Source organism: Amblyomma maculatum, chromosome 6 (assembly GCF_055883805.1).
Source record: "Amblyomma maculatum isolate TAMU_Amacu chromosome 6, ASM5588380v1, whole genome shotgun sequence".
NCBI lineage: Eukaryota > Metazoa > Arthropoda > Arachnida > Ixodida > Ixodidae > Amblyomma > Amblyomma maculatum.
Window position 1 is genome coordinate 72,559,504 of NC_139349.1, and position 16,889 is coordinate 72,576,392.

Below are 16,889 nucleotides of genomic sequence, written 5' to 3' on the forward strand. Positions count from 1 at the left end.
CACCTCTTAAAATGAATGCACTCAAACGTCATGCTGAAATGTTTTACGTTCCACATATTTTTATTTTATTATCTTCTTCTACTGCTTACATTACCTTAATCTGATATCTATGTGGTGTAACCTATTCACGGTTTCAAACTATCCAAAATTCTGTCACTACTAAATTTTCTTCCTCATGTACAATGTCTTAACGGTTGTGTTGTGGTCAACAGTTGATTTGCTGTGGTCAACTGTTGATTTCTATTTCTTGTATCCATCAGGCTGGAGCGATGCGGCTACGATGACTATGTTCTTGGTGACGCCGGCGTCAAGCTTCCGAAAGAATGCTCAGTTGTGATTCCGGTCTACGCAATACATCGGGATCCTGAGCTGTACCCTGATCCTGACAGTTTCAAGCCGGAGAGGTAGACACCAATCAAATTATTCCGCCATTTATATTGAGCTGAATGAGCCGTGGTCAGATGTTATTGTGTAATTTTTAATGAAAACTGAAGAATACGGCACCAACTGGCCGGATTACAGAAACCTCTAACATAGCACTTTAGTAAAGGGACAATGCCGTTGAGAACTCTGCAGTTCAGATAAATTCAGCGTGTGACAAGTTATATTCTATATGGTTCGATTTAATTTATTTCCCCAAATAAATAGATACAAGGTGACAAAAGGAAAAAGCTACTCTTAGCCAGCTTGACTGGCTTCTAGGTTCTTTTATCTCGATCTTTTTATATTCATGTGGCGTATCGATGGAAGTTCGGGATAAAGAATGTCATGATGAATACAAGAGGTTCACTGCTAACACTACTATGGCTAATGCTCGCTCTATCTAATTTTGCAGTTTTTATTCTACTGTTCACTGTAAGTAATAAAGCTGAGTTTTAGAAGAGAACAGCGCTCATGTCCATCAGTAACATAAGTATCTATAGGAAATATTAGGGTATGAAAACTTTTGTGACCCTGACTGATAGCCTCAAGCCTAACGTATAGGCAAAAACTAAAGTCTGGAATCGCTGAACTTTCTGGTTTTGTATGTCACATCTTTGTATCATTGAGTAAAAAGAACACAAATGCCTGATATTTATTTTATGACCATTACTTTCTTTGCCGCGACATTTTACTCACTTGCACTGTGGGTTAAACGTTGCACTCTTGATGCGCGAGTTTCAAGGTTGGCTGCACTGCTGCTTGCCGCGCAGCGTGGAATGAAGAGGGCAAGTAACCAACAGACACAGAAGTAGGCCATAGAAAAAAAGTGCGGCGGAAAGAGACTTTGTGTGCGTGGCGAGCGTCAATGTTACCCTCTTTTGCCTCAGGCCTCAGGGAGGACAGGCATCTGCCAGGCGTTTTCATACGCCTTTTACCTGTTCCTCCTTAATTCATGTACTGAGTCAAAATCTCATCAATAAAAGAAAACAGATAAGTATTAACGCGCAGCACTCTGCAATGAAAAGCTGACTCCCCCAACTGCCGGTTTTTCGCATTTGCTCTTCAGGTTCAGCGCTGAGAACGTAGAGTCGATCCGGCCGTACACATACCTTCCTTTTGGTGCTGGACCGAGGAATTGCATCGGAATGCGCCTGGCTCTGCAGTCCATCAAGCTCTGCCTGCTTTACTCCTTGCACAACGTTCAGTTTGTGCGCACAAAGAAAACACAGGTAAGAGGAGCAAGAGGAGGAAAAGAAAACTTGTTCAGGAAAGAACAGCCCTTTTGTCGGAACGTCTATCCTGTACGTGTGTTTGCAGATTTAAGACAGAAACAGTCCATCGAAAATCACGCCGCAGATCGGTGGTGCCAGTTATACAAAGGCGAAGCGGTGCTTCACTTAAGGCTTGTGATGGTATGAATAGAACAGACAAGTTCTGGGAAAAGAGTGTCCTGTCATGACTATATGAAATTGAAACCAACAGAAAGCGACTGCAAAGAAGGAATAGGAGAGTGCGCTTACTTTAGTGTCTTAGATAAAAGCTCCCGCTCAGCCTCTTAGCCGCTTAACCGTTGTTTGTGCAAACACGACATTTAAAGAAAACATAATGATCGAGTATCACTATTAGTGGTTTCCTATTCCACGCAACACGAACAGGTGAATTTCACTGGTCACTGTACTAGATAACTAAGCCATCACCGTTTCACGCTAAGCGCACAGGACACGCTGTGCCTAAAATCCGTCGCCCTACTCCAGTTTGAGGCAGCGTTGAAGGACAAGTCAGGAATGCACCACCGTAAACACGTGACGCCGCATCCAGCGGCCACCGTAACTCTCTGATCGGATGTGTCTTAAAAACTTGTGGGAAACGTAATGTACACCGTGGATTTAAAATGTGTGTGTAGTGTGTGTGATAGAGGTAGTGTTGGTTGATTGACTGAGGATAGTTGGTAGTGCGGTTGGTTGATAGATTGATTAGAAAGCAGTGCTTGGCAAATGAAACCAGCATGGTGTAGAACGATAACCTTGTGTTTCTGTCGCTAAGTTTAGGCACGTGCAATAGAACCTGTGGCGGATACTAGGGCGGCAGCACAGTCTGCCATTGTAACAGATGTGCGTAATAATGTGTATCCTTCATTTGACACTGTTCTCGTGAAAGTGGCCTCCGACGACCAGGGAGACTTCAAATAAAAAAAAAACAATTTTCTTTCATCATAAATTAAATTGACTGGTCAACTACTATCTCAATCAAAATGTTGCGGGAAGCTTATATAGTAGCTGGTGATGAATACATTACGTGTGTGTTTTCTGCCGAATCAAGGCACTTATTATAAGGCAGCGCACCAGGAAGCATGTAGACAGGAAGGGGGACAAGCGCTGAACTTACAACATTTTATTCAGAAGCGCATCAAAATAAATACGAAATGTGTTTTCTGGTGCGCTGCCTAATAGTCAATGGCATACAAACTTGCCCAATTATCGGCTTTAATAAATCAAGACACTTGGAGCGCTTAAAACTCGGGACTGCATCGAAAGAATTTAAAATTAACAATTTATAGCTAACGTTTTGATCGCGATAACAGACAACCAAAGCCGTGCGCTCAGCCCCCACGTGACCGTGAAACACCGGCTTCAATGTTATATAGCATATGTGTTACTTTAAAATTATTTTTTCTTAACAGATGTATGGCTCCTCATCCACATACCGCGGTTTCCGGCCAGAGCAAGCCCAGGGCAGAGCCCGCATGCACTGCGCGTCTGGGCTTTCACGCTGATTTAAGCAAGAGCACAAGTTATAAGCACGAGCGTTTATAATGTGAAAATCCGCATTACAAACATTGCACTAACGCCCAAACTTCCCTACAACCGCAACCTCATAGTTCGGAGTCATGACGCCCGGTGCCTGATCCGAACCAGTACACACGCGCTCACGGTGAAGCTAGGGGCGCTTACAGGCCACACGGCCAAGCGAAGGATTAAAGCAGATGCATGACACACACGACGGAGGATAAGGTTGCGCGGAGCACATCTCGACGACACAGGTCTCACGTCGATGGATGAACGCGCCGCCACCGGCACTATCAGGCGGTGACGGATAATGCACCAAATCAGGCCCTCCCGACAACCCGTGGTTCATGGGCAAAGGCCGGGGAACCCGGAGAGAAAACGTACGCACCTCCTGCTGCCCAAGTCGGTGGTGGTCTCCCCGTTCGCTTCCCGTGAACGGTCCCACATCGAAACAAATCTTAATACGTCACCGGGACGTGGCCCAATGGGTATGCCAGACTGACACAGGCAGAAAAGAAGGGAACGTGATTTGCAGCAGTTAACATAAGTGTTCCCTTCGCAGGGGGCCAGCAGTATAACTGCTATCTCCCTCATCTCGCCGTAACCCACAGGTGGTTTGTATAGCCAGCAGAACGGCAGCAGCGGCCGCGTGCTTCGTGTCGCTCCAGGAGCACAATGCCCCCATGCCGTAGCCTCCTACATTACCCATTCCAGTTTATGGGCTCCAAGTGCAAAGAATACAGACCCTCACGTTCAAGGGCGCAGCGTGAGGAAGAATAGTGCTTCGCTAACGTTTCCACGCTGCAGTAAGAGAGTGGCTGCTAATTTGAGCCGCTAGTGGCAGCACGTTATTCAGGGTGCTATGCTGTCTGCCGGTTCTGCTGGCATTCTACACGCACTGCAATATGGCACTCTGTGTGAGCAAAAATTCTTAAGTATTCCAGTACGCCAGTTTTACTTTGTTAAGTGCCTAATTCCGGAGCTAAGTGTCACTTCTTGCTGTCCAATAACTCATTCCTAATATAAAAATACGCATCGCCTGCTCGAGCAGCTATGGAGATGGCACAGAAGGCGACTACAGTGGCAGGTCGCCTCGCGTGACAAAGAGCCGTTTACTAAACTATCGTCAAAAGCAATTTCTGGTACCCCGCTGACATGGCTATGGGGATGTAGAGGACCAACTGGAGCATTTCATATCACTGCAACCTCAGATTAAAGCACTGCTCCGCCGTCTTGAGCCTTGTATTTTATGTATTTAGCTACGGCAAGGAGAGCATATATAATAAGGCACTGACGAGGAATGACAGCTTTGTGTGTCGCTGCAGTCGCGGCAAGGGGCCCCACTAGGAGAAAATATCATTCTCCAGCGCTCCTGCAGACAGAATTTGAGGCGGAGTGCCATAAAGTGACCTGCCTTCACCATACCAATAATTGTCCAAACTACGCAAACATGATATATGCATCGACATTTGTGCATGTGGAAAGCGTCATTGCAGAAAAAAGTCCGTCCAGTATTGGTGCTGCTCCTTGATGCCGCACCGTGCGTGTGTCTCGCATCGCTGTCAAATCGACTTTTCCACCGAACATAGGCAGCCAGAGTGGATGGGTGGGAGGTCCAAGCTGTCATCGCCGCTACGCGTCGAGTGGCTAAAATAAGTACTCGCCACAATGAATGAATGAATGAATGAATGAATGAATGAATGAATGAATGAATGAATGAATGAATGAATGAATGAATGAATGAATGAATGAATGAATGAATGAATGAATGAATGAATGAATGAATGAATGAATGAATGAATGATGCGCTTCCCCTCAATGAGGCCCTGGCATCACATCGTCAGAATCTCAGGCACTGATCTACACTCAGAACCATCCAAAGCGCTTTAGGTTATGGCCTTGAGGGGCGAGAGCCTTATTGCAGAAATTCCCTTCAACGCTGTGAACGCCTCGTTATTCACGCGCGGCGCTATCAAACCGGCCTCGTAAGCGGTAGCGTAAAATAGGACGCTACGCTGAAAGTCCAACGTCAGTGTCAGCGTTATGAACGAAAAGTCGCGGTCATGGCGCTGGCAGGTGGTAGCTGACATGGCCGAGCATTGATTCATTCATGGCTTGAGCCACTAATTGAGACCGTAATATACCAGAAAGCTGGGAACAGCTTACAACTCGGGTCTCTCGTTTAAGGTCGGAAAACATAATAAGAGTCAACCTTCCACGGCTTTTGGACGCCGAGTCAGGCATGATACCCATGGGCCACGCAGGCACGTTCATACGTCTTGGTTGAAACCGGCCCTTATATGTCGTATAGTAGCCTAAACTGTGGCGTCATACCCTTAAAGGCCCAGAACGAATAAACGGACATAGAAAATGTAGAAGGCTATGTATAGCGAGAACATCCGCTAACACATCACGTCAGTTTAAACGCGCCAGAGCAATAAACTTTTTGATTTATTTCTTCCAGGTACCATTGAAAATCAAGAAAGGTCTAGGTGTTCTGACCGCAGAAGACATCACCGTTGGAATACGCAAAAGGCCTGACCAGAAATGACTGTAGAAGGCCTTGCGAAAACAAAACCAAAACTGATTTGACGATGCAGTAGATTTGCACTCCACCGTAAGCAGCTAAACAGATGTACTGCGTAAATAAAAGCTTTCGCGTAAAGAAACACTCGTGCAATGTACATTCTTTTTAAAAACGTTGAGCTGCAGAATGCGCAAATGAATGTGTCGTCCTGATACTCACAAAGAGGTTAACTCTCTAACCTCAGCGAATGCGACCGTATTTCGTTATGTTTGTGAAGCAAAGCGCTAGTCAGTTTTGATTTCAGTGCATGTCGAATACCCAAAGCATTTATAAGTAATTCATCTTTTGACAGTCACATTTTTGTCTTACCCTCTATAATGTGAAGGGAATCCACTAATGCTAAATAAGCGCCTCTACACGGCTCAGAGGCATACCCTCTGGGTTCTCCACTTTTGAGAAAGTCTGTACATCAGATGAGGGTACGTGTCAACTGAGAGAGACAGGAACTGCACCTCCCTCGTCCCAAAACTTAAATTGAACAAAAATATCATATTACTCGCGGAATATAAAGCCAATGTCGAAGAAATTGAGCGCGTGGTTTCATATCAAGAAGAGAATTGATAGGGTTAAGCATAACGGCTACGCGTATCTGTGTGAGCTGAGTGGTATTTGAAGATGAAAGTGTGGAGCAAAAAAAACTCCGGATCTACGTCGAAAGCGCAGGTGCTAGGCTTTGCTTTCTGCCTTGCTTTTTTTCCAGAGCATCAACGTAAAGCAGTGTTACAGTAGCAGTGTGAGAAGTCATGATGGCCGGCGGCACGGCTCTGCTCTCCAATCGCGCTCGCAGCCCCGATCCGTTTTTTGCATTGCCTTACAAGCTTACAAGATTTGTCGTCGTTCTTCTCAAATTGCCACTTTGCCACTGTGCCCAAAACGTGGCGACACTTCGCCACAACCTTGGTCATCTGCCCGCGGTGCGGATGCCATGGTTCAATACAATATATATATATATATATATATATATATATATATATATATATATATATATATATATATATATATATATATATATATATATATATATACAGTATGTGTGTATGTATCTATAAAATCGCCCTATACTTCGTATTTCTGATGCATACATTTGTGGCCAATCGCCCTTGTAAGTGCCACAACAGCAAAGTCGACTGAGCACAAAAGAAGGAGAACGAAGTAAACGAAGTAGGGAACACCTCCATTGCAGCAATGGGAAAGGCAAGTATTTTGATTCCTTGAAACTTGCTGTAACGACGTGCATAAACTGGTGTAATAGCTAACAAACGAAGACGCAGTGTACTATTTCATCCGTAATTATTTCGCTTCCTGAGCAATTGATGGCATGCCAGTGTAATTTCCCCGGTGACGTAGCAACCCTTCGCTTGCCTTTATAGCTCCCTGTCCAAGTTGCCAAGTGATAGTATAGCTAAATACCATTCTTTGAACATCGCGCACTAGTTACCCTCACAGCTAAAACCTAAATTTTCTGCCCATATACACGAAGCCTAGCGTCAGATGTTCCGTCGCCTAGTTTTTCAAGTACCCTGACAGTTTTTTTACACACCAGAATAACACATGTTGTCCAGGTAACGATTCTTATACCAACCTCTTGATCCCATGCGCACGTACCTTGTGGAACTCGGGTTTGATCCCGGCCACGGCGGCCGCATTTTGATGGAGGCTTAATAGATGTTGCCCGTGAACTGTGCTACATCAGTCCACATCAAAAAGCTCCAGGTGCTCGAAATAACCTAGCTGAATCCCTCCACTAAAACGTTCCTCATAGCCTGAGTTTATGTAGGTCGTTAAAGCGCACAAAGTCATAATATTAGTTGTTGAATTTACCTGTGCAATAAGGCTATTAGGCTGAACGGCATCTCAAAGCTCCTGGCCATGCACTATTTTAGGCGCTTATTGATTTCTCAAAAATTATGCCAGAGGAGTTCCACTTGATATTCTTACCCAACACTATAGAAATGTACCTATGTGGTCTTTACGGCCTACATTTGTGACAACAGAAGGAATCGCCATTTCTTCTGTTGACAGTGGCCTTAACTATGTCCCTTAATTTTCACCAGGGTACCGATTCGAGAGGATATTTTAAGACGAAGAGGGGTATGTCTGCCGCAGCTACCACCGTGAGTATTCGTCCCGCGTAATTCTTGGCCGCTTATCAATCCGCAGCGGTTTGCTTGTACGAATCCTGTTTCTTACGTGCGAATTGTATCTGTTCAGCGCTCACTAGACAAATATACTTTACAAGCACTCCTTTCATCTTTAAACTTCGTAGGAATTTTGATCAAGTTCATTTTTCCCCGCTAAATATTACTCTGTACATATATTATAATCGCTTGTGGTCCAAAATGTAACCCAGGCAAAAGCTACATGCATTAAATACCGAAATTCTTTTTGGAGTTACGAGAGCACCAAAAATCTTTTTTTGATCGTATTGACCAAGATGCCTAAGTAAGGAGAACACATTAGTGAGTCTAACTTCATATTTCTTCACCCTTCACAGGCGATATCCTTTAATATTCTGCTGATGCTAAACTTTGGGAGTTACTTCTTTGGCCCTTTCCAAATGCTGCACTACCTGAGTTTCAGCTACATGCTAAATGGTGCCTTCATCATTCTTCATGGCATTGTGGGCGACCTGGATCCCACCAAAAAGTTTGTAAGTACACAGAATCCCGAGCGGCATCCACTTTACGTTGTGCCTTCTTCCTCGGTAGCTATCCGCACACACACTAGTGGACCGAGGAGGTTCCTTCTTTTAGAAATGCATATTCTTGATGTCCATCCCTGCAGCAACGATGTGCATGAGTTAGAATAATCAGTGAAACATACTGTCAAAGCGTTAGTACGGCCGCCTTACATTTTTTACTACACCATCTGTGTTCATGTCAGGCGTTCGTTAGCACCATAAAAAATAATTCTGCCTCATGAAAGTATAAACAGAAAACATTTTCAAAAGATTCAGTAGTTTTTCATGTAGCAAGCCTGGCACATACCCGTCAAATATTCGAAACTAGCTTACAGGTCGCGTACACGCTAATTCTAAGGTTGTCAGGGTAGGCGTCATTTGCTCTCAGATGGGAAGAAACTTAAGGGATGAAATCATCAAACCGTGATGGTTTACCTTTGGGCATATTTATTTAAATCCTTATTTTTTTACCACATTCAATACTCCATTTTGCATATTAGCACGGCTGAACATAACACCGGCAGGCGGTATTAGAGAGGCAGGACCACAAAATGTGGCACAAAAACCAAGAAGCAATGTTTCAATAGAATGTGGCAATTCACTACATCGAAATTAGTAAAAAAAATAAACATTTACATGGCCTTTACACATTCCGAACAGGTATTACGTACAACCAGCCGAACGCTAGTAATTCTACCAACAACCGGTGTCTTTCTTTTACCTAGCTCGCACTACGCTTAACGTATCACACGAAGCGTCTATTATTAATTATAGTGGTGAGTTATTTGTGATAGGTCCTGAGGTGAACTGACTCATAGCCTGCGCAAGTGGGACCAGAAACAGTGCGAAAAAGACATGTCCTCAGCAGTCTTCCTATTCCACGTATCCATGTATGTATGTATGTATGTATGTATGTATGTATGTATGTATGTATGTATGTATGTATGTATGTATGTATGTATGTATGTATGTATGTATGTATGTATGTATGTATGTATGTATGTATGTATGTATGTATGTATGTATGTATGTATGTATGTATGTATGTATGTATGTATGTATGTATGTATGTATGTACGTATGTACGTATGTATGTATGTATGTAGGTATGCATGTATGTATGTATTGAAAGGGGGTGTTTCTGTCCTTTAACAGGGATAATAGCCCTCTCCAAGTTGCACAAAGAACCACACAAGAGCACAGCCAGTCTAGGCCTTCCACAAGCGAGCTCGAGCAGCGCAGCGGCACTTTGTCGTCCTTATCCTCGTCTTCGTGGTATTCTCGCCTACTTCATCCTTGTCTTCGTATATCCTCGTGTAGTTCACTATAATTTCCCCCGGGGCGAGGTGGAGCCATCCTGGCGACCTATGGTGAGGGCAAGAGGAGCGGATCGTAGTACGTTTTAAGGCGGCTCACGTGCACAGTTTCGCGGCCGCGATGACGCATGTCCGAAGAGGTAGTGAGTGGCTCCACGATGTAATTCACAGGGGAGGTTTGACGGATAATGCGGTAGGGGCCGTGATACTCGGTTCGAAATTTTGATGACAGTCCCGGTGGGGTGCCGGGAACCCAAAGCCAAACAAGGGATCCTGCAGGAAAAACGTGTGGCGTCTCATCTTTGTCGTGGTGATGCTTTTGGCGGCCTTGAGATTCCGATGTAAAACACCGGGCCAACTGGCGACATTCCTCCGCATGTTTGGCAACGTCTGAAAGGAGAGTACACTCGGAGGAGTCAGGACGATATGGTAAAATAGTGTCCATCGTGGACGACGCCTCACGCCCATAAAGGAGGAAAAAAGGGCTAAATCCAGTAGTTGACTGCGTGGCGGTGTTGTAAGCGTATGTCACGAAAGGAAGAACAGCGTCCCAGTTCGTCTGATCGGCGGCAACGTACATCGTCAGCATATTTCCGAGAGTACGATTGAAGCGCTCAGTCAGCCCGTTAGTTTGAGGGTGGTAGGCCGTTGTGGTCCGATGTATGACGCGACATTCGGCCAGTAGAGCTTCAACGACGTTGGATAGGAAGACGCGTCCTCGGTCACTTAGCAGCTCTCGCGGTGCGCCGTGGCGAAGAACAAAATGATGGAGTAAGAACAGGGCAACTTCACGGGCAGTAGCGGCGGGTAAAGCGGCGGTCTCGGCATACCGGTTGAGGTGGTCGATGCCGACGATAATCCACCGGTTCCCAGAAACCGTGCAGGGAAGTGGCCCGTAAAGGTCAACGCCAATGCGGTCAAAAGGCCGGGCCGGGCATGGAAGTTGTTGTAAGGGGCCAGAAGCACGAGGTGTGGATGACTTCCGGCGCTGACAGGCGATGCAGGAGCGGACGTATTTGCGAATATAACCGTACATGCCGCGCCAATAGTAGCGTTGAGAGATTCTTTGAAACGTCTTGACGACACCAGGATGGGCACACTGAGGGTCGGCATGGAAAGAGGCGCAAATTTCATGTCGTAAATGGCGAGGAATGACGAGAAGCCATCGTCGACCATCAGTCATATAATTGCGGCGGTAGAGAAGACCATCTCGTAGGGCAAAGTGTGGTGCTTGACGGCGTAAAGCCCGAGAAGGTGCAGCAGCGTTAGAAGTGGACACGACGTCGATAAGAGAGGCGAGCCACGGGTCTTTGCGCTGCTCCGCAGGCATGTCAGCGATGGTTAGAGAGGAGAGGACGGGATCAGCCGCCGTAGAGCAAGCAGGTTCATTGGAGAGGGGAGAACGAGACAGTGCGTCGGCGTCCATGTGTTTACGGCCAGAGCGATATGTAACGCGGATGTCTAATTCCTGTAGGCGGAGAGCCCATCGTGCGAGGCGGCCGGACGGGTCTTTAAGAGAGGACAGCCAACATAACGCGTGGTGGTCCGTGACGACGTCAAACTGGCGACCGTAAAGGTAGGGTCGGAATTTCGTCAATGCCCACACAATTGCCAAACACTCCTTTTCCGTAACTGAGTAGTTGCATTCGGCTTTAGAGAGGACACGACTCGCGTACGCGACGACGTATTCGTGAAAACCGTTTTTCCGTTGTGCCAAGACAGCTCCGAGGCCAACGCCACTCGCATCAGTATGGACCTCGGTGGGTGCTGTCGGGTCGTAGTGGCGAAGGATTGGTGGCGAAGTCAAAAGACAGCGCAATGCGTTGAACGCTTCGTTGCACTCGACCGACCACGCAGTTAAGTCATTGTTTCCTCCGAGTAGTTTCATCAGGGGTGCAATTATTGAAGCAAAATTCTGCACGAAGCGCCGAAAATAGGAGCATAGACCTATGAAGCTTCGAAGTTGCTTGAGCGAAACCGGCTTAGGAAACTCCGCCACTGCGCGCAGCTTGGCCGGATCAGGGCGAACACCTTCCTTAGAGACGATGTGCCCCAAAATAGTCAACTCCCTGGCACCGAAGTGGCACTTCTTGAGATTCAGTTGCAGGCCGGCGTCAGTAAGGCAAACCAAAACTTGCCGCAAGCGCTCTAGGTGCGTAGCGAAGTCGGTGGAAAAGACAACAATGTCGTCCAAGTAGCAGAGGCAGATGTGCCACTTGAACTTCCGCAAGATGTTATCCATCATCCTTTCGAATGTGGCGGGCGCATAGCACAGACCGAAGGGCATGTATGTATGTATGTATGTATGTATGTATGTATGTATGTATGTATGTATGTATGTATGTATGTATGTATGTATGTATGTATGTATGTATGTATGTATGTATGTATGTATGTATGTATGTATGTATGTATGTATGTATGTATGTATGTATGTATGTATGTATGTATGTATGTATGTATGTATGTATGTATGTATGTATGTATGCGTGTGTGTGTGTGTGCGTGCGCGCGTGCGTGTGTGTGTGTGCGTGCGTGCGTGTGTGCGTCTGTGTGTGCGTGCGCGCGCGTGTGTGTGTGTGTGTGTGTGTGTGTGTGTGTGTGTGTGTGTGTGTGTGTGTGTGTGTGTGTGTGTGTGTGTGTGTGTGTGTGTGTGTGTGTGTGTGTGTGTGTGTGTGTGTGTGTGTGTGTGTGTGTGTGTGTGTGTGTGTGTGTGTGTGTGTGTGTGTGTGTGTGTGTGTGTGTGTGTGTGTGTGTGTGTGTGTGTGTGTGTGTGTGTGTGTTTAGCCGTTCCGGCCTGAAAGCCGCAAGCACTGCTACAAATAAACTGCGCTTCATCGTGTACCATCATATAACGCCTCTGGGTGGAATATTTTCCCAGTTCACCTTGCCGATTCCAACTTTCATATTTACGACCATTTTGTTTGATGCATAATTTCGTTGCTTTACGTTTGCCAACAAACACTACGTATTCCTTAAGTGTGTTTGCATTCGCGGTCTAATTATCTAATTATGCGAAAAGAAGCATAGCAAGATAAGTCGCCTTCTTGGCCCGTGTTGCCTCCGTGTTGTCAAGATGCTGCACCTTGCAGCGATTTGCTGTACAGTTCTCCCTTCAAGTTTCGTCACGCACTTACCAGAGTCTTTCTATTTGGTGCTACTGTATTAAATCTCAGACAATTTCAAACATGGTGTCACGTTAAGATGATATTCCAGACCAAGAATGCAATACGTTTCCTGTGCCCCAAGTTGCCGCGAAAGAGATAGCGCTATAGGCGTATCCTTTTTTTCTTTCTACTTTGTATTTAATTATCTTCCACCCTGAAACGATAAAATACTAATCAGATCAACATCAAACTGTAAAGGTGTAAAAAAATCACCCTTTCCTTGACCTCGCCAACATTTGGCTTCATTCCCTCGCATATATTATAATATTGCCGTTCTCGCGCATGGCGGCAACCATCGACTCCTGTCTCTTGCGCGTTCCTCTTGTGAATATGATATGGGCCGCATTTCGTTGCCGGTCACGCACTCTCATTGGCTCACCCCAAACGCAGCAAGGAAGATGGAGTGCTCCGCATCGCCGCCATGTATAGCTTTCTTTCCATCAACTCCATACTAAGTAGGCATGGCAACGAAGCAAACGGCAAAATAAATTCGGAGGACGATTACGACGTTTCCAACGCGAAATTAAAGCGCAGCTCTTTATTTTATTTACAAAGAGAAAAAGGACTAGAGGGAAGAGTGCTGTTGCGGGCACCCAGAGAGGGAGACAGGGAAAGAACGTCGAGAGCATTTGTTAGTGCTGGCCTCTGCGAGGCCTCCGGTCTGCCCGGCGGGCCGTATCGGATGTTCGATGAGGAAGCGGGTTAGAGCTCGTCTTCTTTCTTTTGATCTGAGAAATTTTCTGTGGCTCTTGAATCTGGCTCGGTTACCCTGGCAGATGTACCGACGGCGACACGCCTTAATCATCGAACGGGGGCATAAGAGCTTCGCTCTAAATAAATAGTGTACAACCGTGCCAGATTATCTTTGTAGCACATTCGTGAGTGCAGTGTGGTACAGGGCTTTAGTCTTTGTTTTTCTCTTGGCCATGTGTATGAGTTGAGATCAGAGCATGGAGGAGTTTTGTTTTTGCTAAAGGATGATAAGCCATTCAGTATCTATTAGTTTCGCCGGCGGGCACCATTTCGATGCTTCATTAGTTTTACTTTACTCGGAGCCCTTTCATATCAGTGAGAAATAGAAAGTGGGAACACATTTCTACAGGCGATCCTGGTTTCACATCAAATTGCGTGTTCAAATTCTGCGGCGAGTTTTTTGGTTGCATTGAGACCTCAGTAAGTTAAATGTGTTCAAACGAACAAAGGAACATTCGGGAATGAAGGATGTTATTTATCGACTAATAACAGGTCGACACGACATGGTAGAGTTCACTACAATACAATCTCTTTTCTTACAGTTAATGACATACTACGGCAGCGGGGCACTAATGTACCTCATATCCAGTTTCATGTCGCTCTCCTACCTGTCCAATGGCCACCTGATGAGCACTGCAATCGTTGTGAGTATCGGTGTTGTATGCTAAATTATGATTGCCCTGTGTACACATGACATAATTTTACCACATCTCAATGCGTTACATCAGTTCTGCTTTCATGCGAACTCTTTAGACCTATTTTGGCAGTTTAATAAAAAAATTTGGGGGAAACTTAAGCTCTGCCATTGAGGGTTAAATGCCAAAGCGTTTCACACACACTGGAGTAGTTTTCTCAGCTTTTGTATTTATTTTTTATATATTTTCTCCTATGACCTGCCGAGCGGTGATGTCAGCGCTAAGCTAGAAATTAGTGGCTGCTGCTGGCCCCACGGGGCTGGGACTGGCAGGTCACTGCCGCCTGCGGCTGCGACTAGCCTGCCATCATATCTTTATCTGCTGTAAGCCGTCATTGCACCCGCTACCGTTTCGGTGGTGGACGACGGCTGTTGCGACGGGTGTCTTTCTCTCCCTCTTTATTTATTGCGAAAGCAATGCTGCTAGCACTTCGCCCCGCCGGGGTGGTCCAGTGGTAAGACGCCCGACTACTGTGCCGGAGTACCCGGGTTCGAACCCGACCTCGGCGGCTGCGTTTCGATGGAGGCGAAACGAAGAGGCGTCCGTGTGCTGTGCGATGTCAGCGCACGTTAAAGATCCCCAGGTGGTCGAAATATCTCCGTAGCCCTCCACTACGGCTCCTCTTTCCCTCTTTCCACAATAACTCCCACCTTGCTCCCTTCCCTTACGGTGCGGTTGCGGTGTCCACAAAAAAACACGTGAGACAGTTACCGCGCCTTTCCCTTCCTATATAAATAAATCAGTTTGCTAGCACTTCGAGCCTTTGGTGTGTCGAGGCGCCTCCATACATAACCGCTCATATGACCATGTGACGTCACGCCAAACTGGGAGACGGCGCCCCAACTCGCGCCTTCGGATGGGGGCGGCGAGTCCATACACGGCGCTGTGTCGCAGCCAAGGGAGGGCACTCACTGTTTGTGACGTCACGCTAGGGGGATAAATGGGGCTGTGGCTCGGCACCTCACAGTAGTCGGGGCGCAGCCTTACGGTATGTCGGATGATGCGTATAAGGCCCATTTAAATGGGCAAACAAGAAATGAATTAAGCTACTAGAAGCAACCAGAAGTAACCAACAGCAGCATCCGTGCTTTCGCGTTACTCGAATGAAGATTCTGCAGTGCTCTAATTTTTTTTCTTTCTTCTCTATTTTCTTTCTTTTCTATTTTCTCTTCTGTCCACCCGCCGGGATGGTGCAGTGGTTAGACGCCCGACTACGGTGCCGGAGTACCCGGGTTCGAACCCGACCTCCGCGGCTGCGTTTCGATGGAGGCGAAACGAAGAGGCGTCAGTGGGCTGTGCGATGTCAGTGTTGTTGTTGTGGCTGTAGGAAGAAAGAAAAGAAAATGCACGGGCCTGCTACTGGCTCTATAGCTGAGCCACCTCCGCTGCCTCGTGCGGACCGAAGAGAAAATAGACAAGAAAGAAAAAAAGAAGAAGAGGGAGAGAAAGACGCGCGCCGCAACAACAGGCGTCGTCCGCCACCCCCTAAGCGGTGGCGGGTGCAATGACGGCCTACAACAGATAAAAATCAGTGGCTGGCTAGCCCCCGCCGCAAGCGGCGTTGACCTACCGTCCCAGCCCCGTAGGACCAGGAACTGCCACCCTTCCAGCGCGATGTCAGTGCACGTTAAAGATCCCCAGGTGGTCAGATTTACTCCGTAGCCCTCCACTACGGCTCGTCTTTTTCTCTTTCCACTTCACTCCCTCCTTCCTCTCTTTTCTTACGGCGCGGTTGAGGTGTCCACACAAAACAAGTGAGACAGTTACCGCCTTTTCCTTCCTATAAGTAAATCAATCAGGTGGTCGGGTTCGCAACCGGGTATTCAAGGACAACAGTCGGGCATTTTGACAACGCAGTCCAGGTGATCATACAATACGTGCATGCGATACTGCCACTTTCCATTCCTATATTTATAAAATATGGAAAAAAAAACGCAGATGCAAGGGCGGTATTAATGCGGATATCGCGGCTACTCACAGCTTTCGCTCGTATCATAAAGTTTTAGCTGTACTTAAACCCCAACAATATTTTGTATCATCTTTTGCTGTAGCAGAGATCATAGTTCGGCTTGATAGGAACCAGTGGACGGGCATGAAACTGCTTGACAGAGCCATCCTGCTAAATCACGAGTTGTGCGTGTTTATCTGTTAAAAGGAACCAATAGCACCAGATTCGGCTGAATGGTGAGGAAAAGATTGAAATTCCTGATTCCTTGTTTAAGAGGAGGGAAAGGACGGAAGGTGGGTGCCACGAGAAGAACTCAGAAGTCGGCTTTCACGCTCTAAACACTGTCGGCCACGCCTGGGGGAATGCAAAACGTAAGTTTAATAATCACACAATAACAACTTGGCTGGTGGATACCGCAGAAGGTTGATTTAGTTCGAGGCAGGGACAAGGGAAGGCTTGAGGTAGGAGGACAAAGAGTGCGATGGGATCAGGACTAGCTTAAGCTATCATAAATTTCCCGTCTAGCATTCCGTG

General features: G+C 46.5%; 1 protein-coding gene across 1 annotated transcript in view; it reads left to right on the top strand.

The window, feature by feature from the left end:
* Positions 1-5,828, top strand: part of LOC146186007 (cytochrome P450 3A24-like) — a 30,120-nt gene extending 24,292 nt beyond the window's left edge. The window contains exons 12-14 of the mRNA XM_084605610.1: positions 261-404; positions 1,490-1,652; positions 5,674-5,828. Coding sequence (XP_084461736.1) covers positions 261-404; positions 1,490-1,652; positions 5,674-5,760 — 394 coding nt within the window. The 3' untranslated portion in view covers positions 5,761-5,828. The remainder of the gene's footprint in view (positions 1-260; positions 405-1,489; positions 1,653-5,673) is intronic.
* The last annotated feature ends 11,061 nt before the right edge of the window (positions 5,829-16,889 follow it).